This window comes from Anas platyrhynchos, chromosome 3, assembly GCF_047663525.1.
Source record: "Anas platyrhynchos isolate ZD024472 breed Pekin duck chromosome 3, IASCAAS_PekinDuck_T2T, whole genome shotgun sequence".
In the NCBI taxonomy this organism is placed as follows: domain Eukaryota; kingdom Metazoa; phylum Chordata; class Aves; order Anseriformes; family Anatidae; genus Anas; species Anas platyrhynchos.
In genome coordinates this window covers 27,889,391-27,906,870 of record NC_092589.1, presented here as the reverse complement: position 1 = coordinate 27,906,870, position 17,480 = coordinate 27,889,391, and the positions used below count along the sequence as shown (strand labels likewise).

General features: G+C 35.0%; 1 protein-coding gene across 13 annotated transcripts in view; it reads right to left on the bottom strand.

Annotated features, from left to right (window-relative positions):
- RYR2 (ryanodine receptor 2) overlaps positions 1–17,480 on the bottom strand; it is a 406,035-nt gene that overhangs the window by 240,528 nt on the left and 148,027 nt on the right. For 10 of the 13 annotated variants that reach the window (XR_011808125.1, XM_027453781.3, XM_072035589.1 and 7 more), the window contains 4 exons: positions 12,027–12,041; positions 2,225–2,299; positions 1,420–1,498; positions 193–305 (listed from right to left, as the gene is read on the bottom strand). Coding sequence is in view for 12 of the 13 variants with exons in the window: in XM_027453781.3 (XP_027309582.2) it covers positions 193–305; positions 1,420–1,498; positions 2,225–2,299; positions 12,027–12,041 (282 nt within the window). In the remaining variant the exon portion in view is untranslated. The remainder of the gene's footprint in view (positions 1–192; positions 306–1,419; positions 1,499–2,224; positions 2,300–12,026; positions 12,042–17,480) is intronic. The other 3 variants (XM_038176648.2, XM_072035590.1, XM_072035592.1) reach the window with 1 other exon arrangement.

Sequence of the window (17,480 nt, the reverse complement as noted above, 5' to 3'; positions counted from 1 at the left end):
TCAGTCACATGTCAGTGTCACACTTTGCAAATCTTCAAAGCCTTGTTTTGCAAAATGGTATTAAACACCAGTTTAAACACTTTAATCTATACTTTTGTGGAGCTGGAAACGCAATCCAGGCTTTAGTATAATACTTTTATTAACTGTTTTTCTGTAGAGAAGACACTGTTCAGACATTCTTGTAGAACTTACCAGGTATCTTTCTGAAGAGACGCTGACTAAAATAAGATCATCTCCAACACGCACTTTTTCTCCTTCTGATCGCTGCTTGGAAGCAGGATGGATGGTCCACCAGCATGCCTCACCTGTATTGTGATTAAATAATAAGAGAGAAAGAAATTAGAAAGAAAGTGTCTAAGAGTATTGCCGTTACTTTTAAAGTTATCTCAGTCAAAGTTTTGACCCATTTTTCAGATGGGTAAAACTAACGTCAATGTGTTTTCTGTAAGTATTGACCCTGTATCAGCATCCTGCCAGAAACTTAGAAGGAAATAGTTTCTGGCAGAAACTATGTAGAAGTCAGCAAGACCTCTGTAACAGAATTCCAGAGTTGAGCAAAGAGGAGACTGTGTTTTCTAGGCAACCTGGTCCAGGCTGCTCTTGCTAAAGAAGTTTCCTGTCACTGTTGTGCCAGGTTCTGGGCAAGAAATTGAAAAATGTTCCTCTCAGAATTAGAATCATAGAATCACATAACATCCCAAGTTGGAAGGGACCCATAAGAATCATCGAGTTCAACTCCTGGCACCACACAGGTCTACCCAGAATTTTAGACCATGTGACTGTGCACAGTTCAAACACTTCTTAAACTCTGGCAGGCCTGGTGCAGTGACTACTAGGACAAAGACCTGGAAAAAAAATACATTATTTACTTATTAATACTGTCCTAAAGGTCTCATAAATCCAAACTGAATTACATTCCTGCACTCCTAGTGACATTTATTGACTGTAATCCCCTAGAATATTTCAAAGTAAATTTCAAATTTACTGTCGTCAATCTTGGCTATAGCAGTGCTTTAAAAAACAAGTAAACTTCTTGTTTCTAATTAAGCAAATTGACCAAACTGATGACATCATAAAAACCTGTATCACTCTTAAAAATATTTTATAAAAATCCAAATTGTCAGCAGTTCTAAAACATTAATATAATCTTTATTTAAAATAATAAACTTTTCTTTTTTTTCCAGCAGAAGTTTCCTACTGGAATGACAACATTGGAATGACAATTCCTTCGAAATCAGAACTGTTAGAAAATGTGAAAATAAGATATTGAAACTGTAAAAGATGGGAATATTAGCTTTTGTTTCTTTAGTCCTTAAAATACTTTTAAATTTTATATGTTTTATATGCTTTTTATAGTTCTCTGGTCTGATTTTTAAACTGAAAGTATTTTTCATTACATTGTCTTACACTAGTTTTTACCTGTTGTATCCTCTTGCAATCCTACATCAAATGCCAGCTTGTCCATTGAAGATCTAGATGTAGACAGGCAGCATAGATACTAAAAGAAAAAAAGCATGCATCACTTTTTCCACTCATAATCCACTAGAATATAAAAAGCAATCAACCTGCTAACATAATAGTGATTCTTAAATTATACCCATGAGTTAATACCAAGAACATAAATGCCTGCTAAACTGAATGGTACTCAAGGACTCTTCGCTAAGATCTGAAGTTCTCAGACTTTATGCAGGTTATATTTCAACTCAAATGAGAATAGCAAGGATGGAAATAAGGGATCTGGTTACATCAAAAGTAGCTCCATGAAGCCTCACCCAGTTAAGCAGTTTCAAACTGATATTCTTCTGACAACTGAAGTGTAATGCCTCTGTCCAAAATATGTGCATGAAGGAATTTCCTTTCCCACTCAGTTTCCAACATATGTTCAGGTTGCAAGCCAGATGCCAGCAGCAGATTCAGTCCCAGCTTACGCAATATGCAATATCCAAGGTAAAAGCAATGGGAAATTACCAATTCAGCATAGACTGACAAGCAGAGAACTCATCACTATGGAGCCAGACTTAGTTTCACCACTTTACGTGGAAATGAGTAGCTTCATTTCATATTTCCAAGCATCTACCCTTCACATCAGAGACAGTTTACTGTTGGTTCATGGAAATTTTTGTGAATAAGTCTCCCAATACCAGAAAATGACAATGGCCAAGGTACTTTCTAACAATTTTCACACAGTAAACAAATGGTTGCTGCTCCAGCTTCTGTTACATACCATGCCACTGTAGGAATGGCGCAGCAGGATTGCATGCCCATAGAGTAGTGTTCGATGACCACCACCTTGTGCAGACTGAAAGATAAAAAGAAATGATATACTGGCATGTTAGAATAAAATGAGACCTTTTGCAAAATAAATAAATAAAAATGAAAGATCAATTAAAAAAAAAAAAAGTCAATCTCTGGACAATCCGTATTTGCCCCATTACAGAGAAGAGTATTTCTTGATAAAATGCTGTTTCAGGGATTAGTTCAAGAAGATAGCTTTATGAATGTGTTCTCCTTAGTTTTGATTAGCTCCAAATATATCGAGCTTTAGTCAGAATACAAGTCCTTGGGTCAAATTTTACATAGAATCTGGAGAAGTGATTCTAGATGTTCTTGACTTTTTCTATTAGAAGTCCTCAATTAACAGATGATAGAAAATGCTTTCTTTGTAACAAGTCGCCATTTTGGCATAAAATACACTGTAAAAGCTTGAATCCTTTTTCCTTCAGCTGAAAGCAGAATGCTTCTAGAGTACAGCAGCTCTCCACACCCTTACGTATTGTTAAATCTCTCCTTATCCCCTCATTTTACCTTCTAAAATACATGCTTTTCTATACAGGAGGTATTCCAAAGGAGATTCTGAAGTATTGTTCCTGCTTTGTATGAAAATATTAATGATCTATCAACCCCAGTTAAGAACATCAGTCTCCAGGCTGCTTGGCCCCTACTGTTTAAATACTATCAGAACTCTTTCTCTACCAGGCCAGGCAACTGATCAAAGTCATCCAAGCTAACTCAAGAGAATTTGGAAGGTTCAGAAAATTTGGAAATCATGCCCAAGTAGACATCCCTCTTGAGAAATGCAGTATTTTTTTTTTTTTCAAACAAATTTAGATAATAAAAAATACTTTTATCACAAGAAACCTTTTTTTTTTTCCCCACAAGTATTTTCATTACAGTTATTGCTTATCTACAATCAGTTTAACCTCTAATGAAAGAATAAATAATCTTTAATAAATAAGCAACCTTTCAGCTTCTGCAGATTTATGAATTCTTTAACCTGAGATGCAGCTGACTGACACTGTTCAGAAGCAGAGATTGGCTGACAAGACACTGCCAAGGTCTTAAGTCCACATTTCTATGATAGAACACTGCAAGCAACATTATGCATATCATGGTCTTCAAGCAGCATCCATTAAGACCTGTTTCTAAATCTATACATGTGACAACTCTGTAAGCAGTATTATTCTTTCATATACGACTCCTAAGCTAACTTCTTATATACAGCTTTGATACCCTTTCTTTTATCATAGTAGACTGACCTTCTGCTTGACTGGAGCACCAGAATCGTTACAGAATAAATTGGAAACAGTCATACTATACTACCTCTGTTGCAGCTTTGTTTCAGTGCTGGCGATCAATTTCAGTGAATAGCTATGCTGATGACCCACAATTTACTGATCGTCCTTCCTTAACTTTTATCCATTAGCATAATATTTGTTGATCTTTGATTTACTTGGTCAAGGGAAAAAAAGAAAAAAAAAAAAGGAATGGGTTGTGAAAAATCAAGCCAGTTAAAAATAAATAAATAAATAAATAAAAGAGCACTTACAAGAAACTGCCAGGAATTTATGGTTTTTATTCTTACTGAGAAGAGAGCATCTTGATGGACACAAAGTATACTTTGACTTTCAACAAACTACAATGACAGTTGAAATGCCAGGAGGCCCATTCAATAATCTCTCTGGATGACTGAATGACATGAATTTTTATTAAGAAGGAATATACGTCAGTGTCTTTGTCACAGGCACAGTCTTGACAGTAAGACTTGAAGATTTCTCTTTGAACAACCATTACTACCACTGCTTTTTCCACAAGCACAAGGAAGGACCAAGACATTTGATAACGTCAGGCTCATTGTGCCAAACACGAATGCTGCATGTCTGCTACCCATCACATTGGGAAATGGCAAAAAAACGTTTACCAACATTTTGGATTTGCTTAATCAACAACAGGCATAGCTACCCAACCAATAAAGTCACAAAAATGGACAAAAACCTGAAATTTCAGTAATCATTTTGTCCAAATTATTCTGTGCCACAAGCCATAGCTTTGACACCATACATACAGACTTGGCTGTTTGTTGTATGAAAGATGAGAGGCACAGTATGATCAAGAAAAATCACATCTGTGTTAGCTTGTCCTTGTTTTGGCCATGCTGATTTACCTGCTAGCACCTATTTTGCTACACAGGAGAAAGGTTGCCTCAAACAAGTCAGTTAATGGGGGATCAGGAAATTGTTTTTTGTTTTAGTCCTCTTGCTAAATGTCTATCTAAACAAAATTATTTTTGCCTCTCCACTCTGTACCCACCTCCTCCCCCCCAAAAAAACAAAACAAAACAAACAAAAAAAAAAAAAACAGCTCCTATTTCTATTTTTTGGACAGTATTTTTTGGACAGATAGCAGAAAGTTATAAAAATTTTTCAATCTTCTACTTAAACATTTCTGAGAGACAATTATAATCAAGCCAGCTGCATGGAGTGAAAGTGGAAAGAAATTAAATACAGAAAAATACAGGCCAGAATACAAGAGAAAGATGGGACTATAAAACTGTCTTCCATTTTGGAACTTGCCTTCCAGGATACACACCTACTCACACATCAATTTCTTCTTTTAAAGGCTCATTTTGTAATCATTTAATATTCAGCATTTATTTTTATGCCAGCAACTGTGTAGTTAGTAGTTGTTGGGCCACAGCTGCCAACTGAGTCTTTGGTTTTCATAATATATTCCTACCCAGAATTTTGCAGAGAATTCAGAATTTTCTGTCTAAACGGTGAATAAAATAAAAAAAGATAAAATAAAAGAAGATAAAATTAAAAAAATATAAAATAAAATAAGATTAAAAGGATAAAATAAAATAAAAAAGATAAAATAAAATAAAATAAAATAAAATAAAATAAAATAAAATAAAATAAAATAAAATAAAATAAAACAAAACAAAACAAAACAAAACAAAACAAAACAAAAACAATTGGAATTCTACAGGAGAGATGAAATGTTCCAGAATGAAGAATGACAAAACTCTCAGGCATATGGTTTAATTTGTAGATGGACCTGTGTGGAGCCAGGAGTGGTACTTGATGATCCTTGTGGGTCTCTTCCATTTCAAGATATTCTATGATTCAATGAAGTGTGCCACTAATGTTTTAGCAAGTTTGTAGTATTATTCAAATGATAACATTTCAGAAAACACTGCAAACAGGACATGCTGAAAGCCAATAAATTATATTTTTGTGAACACTTTGTTTAAAAAGTTATCGAATTTCTAAAAAAAAAAAAATACATTCAAATATTTTGACTTTCACCTGCAACTGTGGATTAATTTCTTTCATGTTTACGAAACACCTCCTAAAACTATCCTGCACAGACTACTGAACATTTTTATTGTACTATAAAACAGCACTGAGGTATGGTAATTCAAATGATGTTATAGTCAGTAAAATGTTTTTAATTTCCAAAGTTCAGAGTCATTTTTAAGTTTGACAATACGTTCCTCAAATAAAACCAGGATGGAGAAAACATACTTGAGTTCAAAGAATGAATCCACTGAAGTTCTACAGACTATGCCATTCAGGACTATCAATCATATGAATGCAATGCTGTTCTCTATATTTTATCCTCCAGAAACTTGAGATTTACAGTAGGACTCGAAAGACTTTCAGAATTTGTAAACACTATAGTCAATAAATTGAGATGGAAGCAGAATACATGTATACCAATTCACACTGCTTGTGTGAACTGTGCTTGTGTGGCCAGTTCACACTGCCCATCTCCAGTCTAATATTTCTGCAGCTGGAATGCAAGATTAATTTGGAGTCATCTCATTATTTAAATTCTATTGCTGAAGCAAAGATAATTTGGAATACAACAACAAGCTACTGAAGCTGAAGAGATCAGCATACAAAATTTTTAAACAGATTTCAAGTTCAACACACTGTTAAAGATGGGAATAAGAATAGACTACAAAGAACTGAGTTGATTAAAGTCTTTTCATCTGATATAAAGAGTGTTATCTTGAAACAAAAATTTTAAAATGAGATAATTATTTTGCTTGTTTTCTCTTCCTAATACACATAAGATTAAAATGCTGAAAAGAACTTAAAAATCACAACATTCAAGCTATCTAGCAAAATGTGAAAATGGTGGAAGCACCATCACATGACATTTATAATTGGTTTGAACAAAAAATTATGTATTTTAATGTGTGTACCAATCCTGCTGTAAGATGTCATACATATCCAACAAAACCTGTGACACTAAAAATCTGTTTTGGAGCCATTTGTGCTTCTGATAATCTCACTTGTGTTGAGAACTCTTAATGACTAGTGAATACTCCTGGCATCCAAGGAGACTTTGAGTCAAATAGCCATTCCCTTTCCATTCTTTTCAAGAGAGTAGCCTTATTTCCACTAGGTAAAATATTTATTACACCAGTGAGCACATGAGTGCACACCAGTATTATATTTTTCTTTGTTGACCTTTCTCCACAGGTGTACACAATCCCAAAACATAAAAAAAAAAAAAAAAAAAAAAAAAAAAAAAAAAAAAAAGGATTCAGGGATATACCAGCGAAAGACAAAAATATGAAAGTGCATACTACAACAGGATAGTTATTTCAGTGTTTTGTGCATGTGCAGACAAAGCTTTCATGACATTGCCACTTTGCCAGTACTTGGAACTATAATGTTTCAATAATCACCACCGCAGTTGCATTTAGGATGTAGCAGTTCAGACAATTCTAGTCACCCACAAAAGCAATTTTAACATACCACCAGTAGTGAACATGTCACAACAAAACAAGAATTTAAGTATGCTCTCTAGAAAAATCATACAAGGTAACACAGTGAGTTTTTACAAATGATGTAGTAGCTTTTCCTGCCTGCCAGATCTCATTTCATGATGAACCTATCACAACAGAATGGCACATGCTGTAGGGAAAATAACAGTACAAAGACTAGATTGTAAGCAACTATAGTTTTGATGGGGTTAAAAATATTTAGATCAATTGAAACAATAAGCTACAAAATATCAGTAGTAAATCCTTAAAAATGCAATCCATATAATTGACAGTAGTGGTAAATATCAAACATTTCCTTACCCTAGTATTTCCTCTGTGCCCTAGACCTAGCCACAGGAAACACTAGTCCAAATGGCCTAGATGGATCTTAGGACCACTCAGTATTGCTCTGAATGAGTTTCTAAAAATACTACACAAACATTTTCATGGCACTGAAATTTTATTACAGCTGAGAGCAGTTGTACAGTAAAAGAAATAATGTGCTCCCTACTTTTCTTCGAACATCTTCCAAGGCAAATACTGCAAGATAAAGTTAAAAGTTTCAAATATGGCTTATCATGGTTATTTCATGTGTATCCTATAGTAAAACAATGTCTTTAAAGCACTGAGTGCTTATATTTCATTAAAATGGAGCAAGCCTCTGAAACAAACCCGAAGTGTGCACTCCATTTCCAAAGACAATTGGGAAATCAACTCTGCATTGAATGTATTCTTGTGACAAACTTAAAATGCCAACATCATCTTAAAACTGCAACACATAATAATGGAACTATGACTTCAAACATATCAACTTAGAATTTAAAATGAAGATCTTTTTGACTTGTTTTTAAACATCTACCTGACAAGTTTGGATAAGGGAAAAAGCTAATCATTTCTAATGATTACGGCTATGTAGAACTAAAAGCAGATGCTGGAGACAATAGCATATCAAACAGAAGACACTTATAATTCCATAAAAACATTTGCAAATATCAATGTGAAAGTATTATTATCCACCAAGAGAGTGTTCTAAGATTCATGAAGCTGTGTAGTTTATTTCTATACAAACATTTATACTGTTATTAAAACTATACAATGAGGAAACAAATACTCTCTTCAAATTCAGACATGAGATTTAATTGCATAAATAGACACATATAAGTAAACACAGAATACCCTACAATTTCATGTTTTGAACCCTTTGGGGAGTTGTTTGAAAAGAAATAAGACCACAAAAATAAACCAATAAAAAGACTTATTGATCATCCTGCTTCCACTTCTCAAATTCCCTTCACTTCAAATTCAGTTGCTACTGCATCCACTTCCCTTCCTTAGCACTCCCTTTGGGGCTGTCATATTTTTCACTCATGACTAGTCATTACATTCTGAAATTGTGTTTTGATCTATTAGCAAGATAACCCAAATTGTAAATGTGAGTGCAATCACAAGTATTGCTTAGAAAAAAATCATCTACCATGAATTCTGAGAAAAAAATATGTTAGGCCCTGGATTATGCTATTCCTGGTCAGAATCTACCAATGTCCAGAGATTAAGGATGTTGACATCGAAGCCTTTTTCCAAGAGGCTGATAAAACTGTAATAATAATTAGGAGACGAACACAAGTATTTGACCTGAAGTGGTTCTCTAGAAAGAAAACTGAGTGTTTGTAGGAGGAACATTTGCTTTGTTTATAAATCATGCTTTGGGGATTCCTACATTGAAGCAAATTAAAGGCTGCCGTTTAGTAGCACGCAAGACAGAAAGAAAAACACTGGAGAACTGTGGAATGAATTTATCTTGCAAGATTTTGAGTCCTTACTCACGTGAAGGAAAACTTCCATGGTAGAATTAGCAATGAGGTGACTGAAACTGGAAGGAGAGTGAAAGGAACTGGAAGGAACGGAAGGGAAAGACGTGGGATGTCTCATGCTTTAAAAGCATTTCAATGTGGTTTTACACACAGATGTTTACATGGTGTTCCAACCATTTCTGTAAAGAGGGGGATGCTCAAAACAATGCTTCCATAATAACATTAAAAATATTCATTCCATTATTAATATACATTTTTTTCACCTGCTGTACACAAATTTTATCTGAAAACAGCAGTAAAGATGCAATCCTGCAAAGCTGACTTGAATTGGAGACCACCACAGATTAGTGTTCTATGAGACCTCCTACTCCCCACAATTATATCAGTATCTAACATTTTTCATGCTGAGCCCAGCATGGTGACTTATGATAGCTTCCTTCTAATACTAGGCAACAGCGAGCTAGAGAACACAGGAAGGCTCCTTCTCAATACCAGCATGCTCAGTAATAGCTTACAGATAGATAAAAGAGCTGCTTGATGATGAAATGCAAAGACTTGGGTTAATTTTGCCTAAGGAAGCTAAACAGTCAGTGGAAAGAAAAAAGCACTTTGGGCAGTAATTCGACCCACCTAAAATATGAGTCACACACAATACCTACACGTCTGCTTGTGGTTTCACTGGAAAAATTAGGATATCTGTATCTCCAGGTCAGGCACTTCAGTTTTGTGGGATGAATGCTCATCAAAAAGTCCAGAAAACTGTAAGCAGTGATGAATTCAGAATGTGTAGGAACAGTCTGAGTCAATGCAGAACTCGTGAAGTAACCTCAGAGCAGAGATAGAGGGCTTGAGAGAATTTTCTTTCTAAAGTAGCAACAACCAGACACAAAGGTCCCGAATTCCTCTACCTTAAAACCTAAAATGGTAATGAGACCCTTCTGTAATTACCATCCTCTTCAGGCTGCCATTTCCAGTGGCTGGCACCAAACCCACAGCATATAGTTGCTTAGAATTTAAAGATGTAAAGTGAATCGATTCACTGACATGCAGCATTGTGGTAATATATTCCTTCACCTCTCCCATATCCAGTAACAGCAACATTGAAGGGCAAATTCAAAACAGTCTATAACCTCTTCCCTTGCCTCACTTTAGCCTATACAGCATACTAAAATGGCATAACAAGAAGTTTAACCTACGAAGATATTACATGTATTCTAGTCTTTACACTTTCCTTTTAAATCACTACTTAGTCAGGCTACTTTTATTCATGGAATTCACTGCAGAACACTAAGTACTGCAAAAATTCAGGTAAGGGGATTAGCATAACTGATAGCTCTGCTGGTACCTGCTCTTCAATATGGATGGCCACTGTGACAAACAAAATAAACAAAACCAAAAAACACCCCGCAGCTCTTTTATTAACATGGTCAGCACTTACCTCCTATTTTATGTGTTGCTCCAAGCCAAAGAACAGAAAAAGGAGCTAAGCTAAGCTATAGGTTTCCAAACTATGTCTTGCTTTCAAAGCCACAGTACAATGTGTAACTATACTTCATATAAATATCACCTGAATAAATCAATTGCCATTAAAAACCATGAGCACTTCTTACTCAGTGAAGACCACGGAGATATTTTACTATATGTATTAAAAAGATTAGAATAATTGGTCACGACGACAAACATTTCTGCCAGCACCATGCTAAATGATCCCAGTTTCAATAATATTGACTTGCTGGAAGGAAGAATAAACAGCCACATAATAAGAAACACTTCAGATATACCTTGTGATTAATATTTTCAACACTACATTTATATTTCCCTTCCCCAGTAATGGGGAACTTCACATTAATGAGAAGCAGCTATAACAGTGAAAATAAATCAAAAATAAATAATATTGATCATCTGTTTCCAACCCTCTATGTAAAACAAACATTTATATTTATGGTTGAGGTAATACTGCCATTAAAAACTCATATTTTCAAGCATTTAGAGCAATTTGGGGAAAAAATTATCCAAGAGGATAAAATTTATCGATTCTTCCCTAGCCTAGTGAAGATTTCCCACCTCCTCCTCCTCCACAGAGGAGATGGAAGAAATTAATAAAAATCTGCCTGGCTATTTTAGAGCTAAGTAAGTGCAGGAGAGAGGCATTTTTCACAGGTTAAGGACTGTGCAAAATCTTTTTCTGTTACTGTATGATACGAGGAATGTGAGTCATCTTTGTCACTTGAGAAAGAAACTCACAGATAAAGAATAAGACAGACAGCCAAGTGGGAGGAAAAGATGGATCAGCAGAGGAGTCACATTAAGAAAACTCCTCTGACGTCATTAAATTCAGCCCTTAAAATAGCACTGCTTATCTAGCCCTGAATTCCTCCCTGGTGGAGAGTGACAATGAAGCAAGCAAGATCATACCACAGAACTGCAGGCTCCTAGGGATGAAAATCAGTAAGCAAATCATTTCAGAAGATGAACTGGGAACAGACGTTGATAATTAAAGGCAAAAGTAAAAAGTAGATAACCAACACATCTTGGCTAAATCATAGCCAACTATTACATATGTCAATTATTCAGAATGCTTGGAAGTTCTCCAAATAGCTTGCCATAGTGAAAGGGAAAACAAAACAAAAGGACACAGAGAAGCAGAGATCCTGCTCATTGACCTGAGGCAGTGAAGTGCCAATGACACTCAACCCAAGGACTGCCCATTTGCCCCCACTGAGGCACCATCACAACAGTAGTCCTGTTACAGCAGCAGCAGAGAGATGTCCCCCACTTTGCAAAATGCCCACGTGTTTTACTGGAACTTCTGCTATTTATTCATTGTCTCCAGATTTCACATTTACCAGACAGTGCTGCATTCTCTCTGAAAAGGCAAGGATGAACTGAGAATTACAGGTGCTGGCCCAGTGTCCTGTCTCCACTGACACAAGTGCCTGCCTTCGGTGCATCATGACCTAAATAAACCAGAACCTCGATGCAACCTAGAGCCACTGTGTTTTCTAAATCCCTATTAAAAAATATATAAAAAAAAAATCAGTGTTCTATTTCAGTGAAGGCAAGTTTGATGTTGATGTTAAAAATAAATAAAAATAAGGAAATAAATGAAATTATAGGAATTCACAGAAAGTACAATACTAAATATTTAACTTGCTTACCTTCATCATAAATTTCTGTAGAGCGATGACAGAGGGGGAAGAAAGAGAAAATGTGAAATGAATATTTGCTTTCAGGTGCTTAAAAATGGGATTTGTTTTCCTTAAAATAGTGAGTGGGATACACAGAACTACAAACCACATTTAAAAGGAACATTTATCATTGCAATTAGCATAATTATAGCTTGTGCTAGAAAGCAAAACAGCTGCTCAGAACAAGGCTTCAATTTTTATGCATAATCTCAGATTTTTTACTTTAAATTATATATCACATAAAATACTTATTGATTAAAGATAAAACACAGTACAGGTAAAATAGATGCCATACCTGACTATCTTTAACTACTTGCTCTGCAGATTGTTTCTAAGTTCAATTAAAGTTATAAAGTCTGGCATTCAAAGTGCAGTCTGGAGAACAACACTAGCATTGTGCTAATTTATCATATCTAAATGCAAAGTAAGTTAATAAAATGAAAACACTAGTAATATTTCATGCGGTGAATTAAAAACAATGAAGTGCCACATTACTGATGTCAGAGAATTACAGAAATTTTGAGGTTAATTTTCATAGAGGTGCTTAAGAATAGTTTTGTCTTAAGAATAGCAGTTTTGTGTTAGGTTACATGCAGTGACCTAATTTTCTCTTCAAGAGGTCTAAAGCCACCCTTTCCTCTTTTGAGTTCGTGTTTTGATTGCTGAAATGTTGAAGCTGGGGACTGAAGTCCAGCAGGAAACCTCTATGCCACGTAAAAAGAGTCTGACTGGATAGTCTCCAGGCAAGACTGTGTGCTTTCATTTCATACGTGCTTTAAACACAGAAAAACAGAAGCATCTATTCTCAGAGATACACAAGATGTTTTAGATGATAAATAAATAAATAATATGGTGTAACCTACTGATGTCAAAATGTTCTTCTCTTCTGGGAAGTCTTCTAGTTTTATTTAGTATTTAAACATTTGGAAACAAATTGAGCAAAACTAAAGATCAGGCACCTTGTCCACCACTCCCCTAAAGTGTTTACTTAAAATACGTGCATAGATCAGCAGTGTGATCATTTTGTCATTATTATTTATTCCACTTCTTATCCCAATGTTTTGTTTGCTTTTACTGGGTGGCTCCAGAAGCTAACCATAACTCTTTGTTCAGCTGTCTACAGTGCTCTGTGTGCATAAATTCATTAATAAAGAAACCAGTTAATTACATAATTAATTTTAATATAATCTTTCCTCTATTCATCAATACTGAATATCACTTGCCAAAATGTTCTCTGTTTATCAAGGAGATTATATCCATCAAAGACTTCAGGCTCTTCTGGCTGCCATTCATCTACGAAACTTTACTTTGAGAACTGCATAACCACACTGCTTTTTCATGTGACAAGTACATTAACCAACAGTCCCTCTGTGGAGTCTGCTGGTTCTCTTTTTGATCATTTATTTTAACCACTTGTTTATAGCCTCTTAACTAGCTTCAGATTAATATAAATAATTTATCTCTTCCCCAGTAACTAAAATTACACAGCAGGCTCTTACACTGGATTTTTTGAAAAGCCAGAATTAACAATTCATTCTGTTGATATATTAAATGAACTGTAACAAACAAAAGAAAACCACTATTCACCTGTTTGCTGGTGCAATGGTGCGTTTTTTAGAGTTACTCTGATTCCTTAATAATTTTGAAGATGATTTACATGTCATTCTAAGAGACAGAAAATGCCATGAACAGTTCCCCCAAGCCAGAAACATTGAAAGATAACAGTGGGTGAGGGAACTCTGAACACGTATCCACTCATTTACCTACTGCCTCAAAACCTCCAGGGGGAAAAATATTCTCAAAGTTAACTGTTAGTGTAAGAATGCTTTCTCTTCACAGCAAACACTTAAATGCAACTTATCACTGTGAAAGTGAAGAGAATGTTCCTGCAAAGCTTCAGGCCAAGTTTGAGAAGTTACATGGCATGAACTGGGATGGTCCCAGCTGCCTGGCTACAGTCAAATAACACAAGAGGGGGTTTCAGATACTCCTGTCACTCCCTTCTGCAAGAAAGTTCTCCCCTGTTTTTAAATCAATTCCCTTCTTAGGTAAGGAAGAATGCTCCCTTTCAAAACCATTAACTTATAGACTGGGGGGAAAAAAAATGACCCCTAAAGCAAAAAAGGCAGAAATTATGCACTTTAGGTGTGCAACAGGCTGTTACACAAAGCAGTGCATCCTGTGCAAAGAACCTTCTGTTCCTCCACACTTGCTCTCTGTACCTCAGGATGCCTGTGCACATACATTCCTGGATGAACATTTGCAATTCAGAATATGTACTTGAAAATTAAACAGACAGATCTATAACTTGAAATTTATTAATGTCATTCTAACACCAATCACTCCTGAAAGGTTTTGTTCATGAAAGATTGATAGCAAAGTGTTAAAGTGATACAGACTGATACAGTCACTAAGTACAATAAAGTACAATAAATGAAATAAATGATTGTTGTCCACTATTCACCTACTTGGCTAAAAGTAAAAGAAGAGATCAAATTGTCATGATCTCTTATTTTAGTTATACACAAAGCTACTGCTCCATCTGTGGAGCTGCACAGGTGACAGCAGAGCTTGGTCATCTTTATGTATGAAACTCTACTTGCTGCACACCCTTACAAATGATACTGATATATGTACTATCCAGTATGACATGCTATAAAAAAAAACTAAGTCTTAGAGTTATTAAGGAAGAGATTTATATGTGCTAAGTAGATTTCTACTAGTTGTGTAGACTTACTTTTCAGTCAAGGAAGAGAGGCATTTCTAGAATGTGATTCATCTGATTTATGAAGCTGGCATTTTCTTTAGGATGGGACCAACTACACAGGAGAAGCTTCTGATTCTCTTCCTTGCTACAGCTATGAGTCGAAATAACTTGCTAATCCTACACTGTCTACATTGAGAATGCCTAAAGCAATTCCTATGTCTGAAGAGATGACCAATTCTGAACTAAGTACAGAACGCTTACACTGTATCAAACACTGAAACTGAAGAATCCACTGGAGGTTCTCTACTGAGCATTTAGAGGCCAAGAAGCAATGCAATAATTAGACTTCTGATGTATTTCTGGGCTACAAATAAAAGTCTCTGTGTGAAATCTCATCCTAGTGAAATCAAAGCAAGTCTGATGACTGAAAGTACTGAAGACATCATTTCACCTCTAGAATTCACTTGTTCAAGAAAGCAGAAAGTGTTGTGAGTTTTACGTGTGCCTGTTTCACTGACATTAAAATCTTCTCAAAAGTTATCCTGACAGGTAGGACTGATAATTGAAGGCAACTGAAAACTGTATAATCATATTCAACTGATTTTAAGTCTTCAGCTGCATATACTATTTGATGTTTTGGAGTCAAATGCTTGTGTGAGTGCTCAGCATCACATGAATACCATCTCTGCAAAGGAATTAAACTCTCAATATTCAGCAGCAGGATTACCTCCATGACATGGACCATGACTTTAAAAAAAAAAAAAAAAAAAGAACAAAAAAAAAAAAAGAAACAAAGAGAGAGACAGAGGAGATCATATTGAAAAAGTTTCTGATACTTATGCCTTTGCAAGATTTTATATTAGAGAATTAAATTTTAGGCACATAACATCCATCATTCTATCCATCATCCTAACCATTCTCACTCTAACAGAAACAAATAAATAAAAAGCTATTACAGGCTTATTCAAGGGCACTAGGATGTGCTGTTAATGCAAATATTTACAGCTGTTGGCGACTCTTGTATGATTTGGCTCTTTAGAGGACTTATGGTTAGCACTTCTAACTTATATTAATTTCATCTTCATTCTTGGGCTCTCTGGTTAGAAGAAAAGAGCAGAAGAGCAATAATATTTAATCTTGAATTTTTGAAAGAAAATCCCCTGAGACTAGTTTTGAAAACCTCAATTTAGAGTATGCCTTTTGTATATCTGGAGTATACTGTTCATACTATTCTTGTAGAAATTTGCTTACAAAGAAATGTCAAATCTTTACAAAAACCTATTAAAAATATGGAAAACGAGTAAACGAAGTAGGCATTTTGCTGCAATTCACAGTACTACACTGCTTGAAATTCTCAGATCTGTAATATGGGCTGCAGAAGAAATGCCAAGTAAATCCTAATACACAGCTAGAAATTCTACTATTGTATTAAAAGAGTAGAAATTATTTAGGCTGTAGGATCAAATATTTTTGTGTAATCAGCATATTTTCCTACTTCAAAAATATGATAACTGTATTTAAGTAAAATAATTCAGTTTTAACAGAAAATCTCAAAAAATATTTTTGACTCATTAGATAATTTAATGATTGAAGGTCACAATGATTACAAAGCATGGATGTGCAATGAATTATTTTAAATGGTACAGAATACATGTTATAGCAACTATTACTTTCCAATGAAGCTTTGTTTTGTGATTCTCTCAAAACTCTACAACAATCCCAGCTTGCTACCTCTACTCAAAATCTACTTAGAAGTTACTGCTATAGTTATCCAGTCCACATTGTCCTCAAAGCCAGAACTTAGAATCATAAAATATTTAGTTCTTTTCAATCCAGAATTCTTTTCAATTAAACAATTCTGACAAGTGTCCTCAAAGAGTGTTTTCTTATTCTGCAAGTTTCTCTTTTCCAAAGAAACTGAAATTTCCTTATACCAGGGGCATAAACAGCTAATACAATAGCTACTTGAGGAAAAAAAGAAAAAGATTAACCATTACCTCCATCAGAAGAGGTTCCTCTGTCTCTTTATTTAAAATCCTACAGTGATGTAGTTAACACAGCTTTGCCAAAATAATTCACCAACCATACGTAAGCAAATGTGTAAAAAGGCCAGGTTTTGGAAACCATAAATGCCCTAGAAAATTGATATTCCTTATGTTGAACTCTGTTAGAGTGATAAGCATTTCTTTTTGAAGTCAAGACAAATTCAGGTGCTTTTATGAGAATAGAAGTCCTTTAAAAATCAAGCCTTAAAAGTAAACACCACCTACTCTAAAAATCTGGACAGTTCCTGAACATTTCAAGCTAATACCAATTGTTGCTAATTCACAACAACAGACATTTTAAAATTCTTTAACCTATTTTGTAAAGATATCAAAAGAGAAAAAAAAAAATAAAGGCAGGATGAAAGGAATTCCATTTGCTATGCATTATTCAAATTCAGCTTATTTTACTACCGCTATTTCCTCTGTGAATAAAATACATTCAGTGTCTTCTAACCTTCAGTTTAAATTCTGTAGCTCTCTCTGATCAAATGTGTCATCCCCACCTTGATAGTTTCACTAAAAGCAGAAAAGCCCATTTTCAAATATGTAACAGTGGCATGACAGAAAAGATAAACCCTACTTCCATTAGATTTTATGTTTTGCAAGGTATCTGAAACTAATCTGTTTGATTCAATACTGAAGCAGACCTATAGTCCTCACAGTCACACCTGT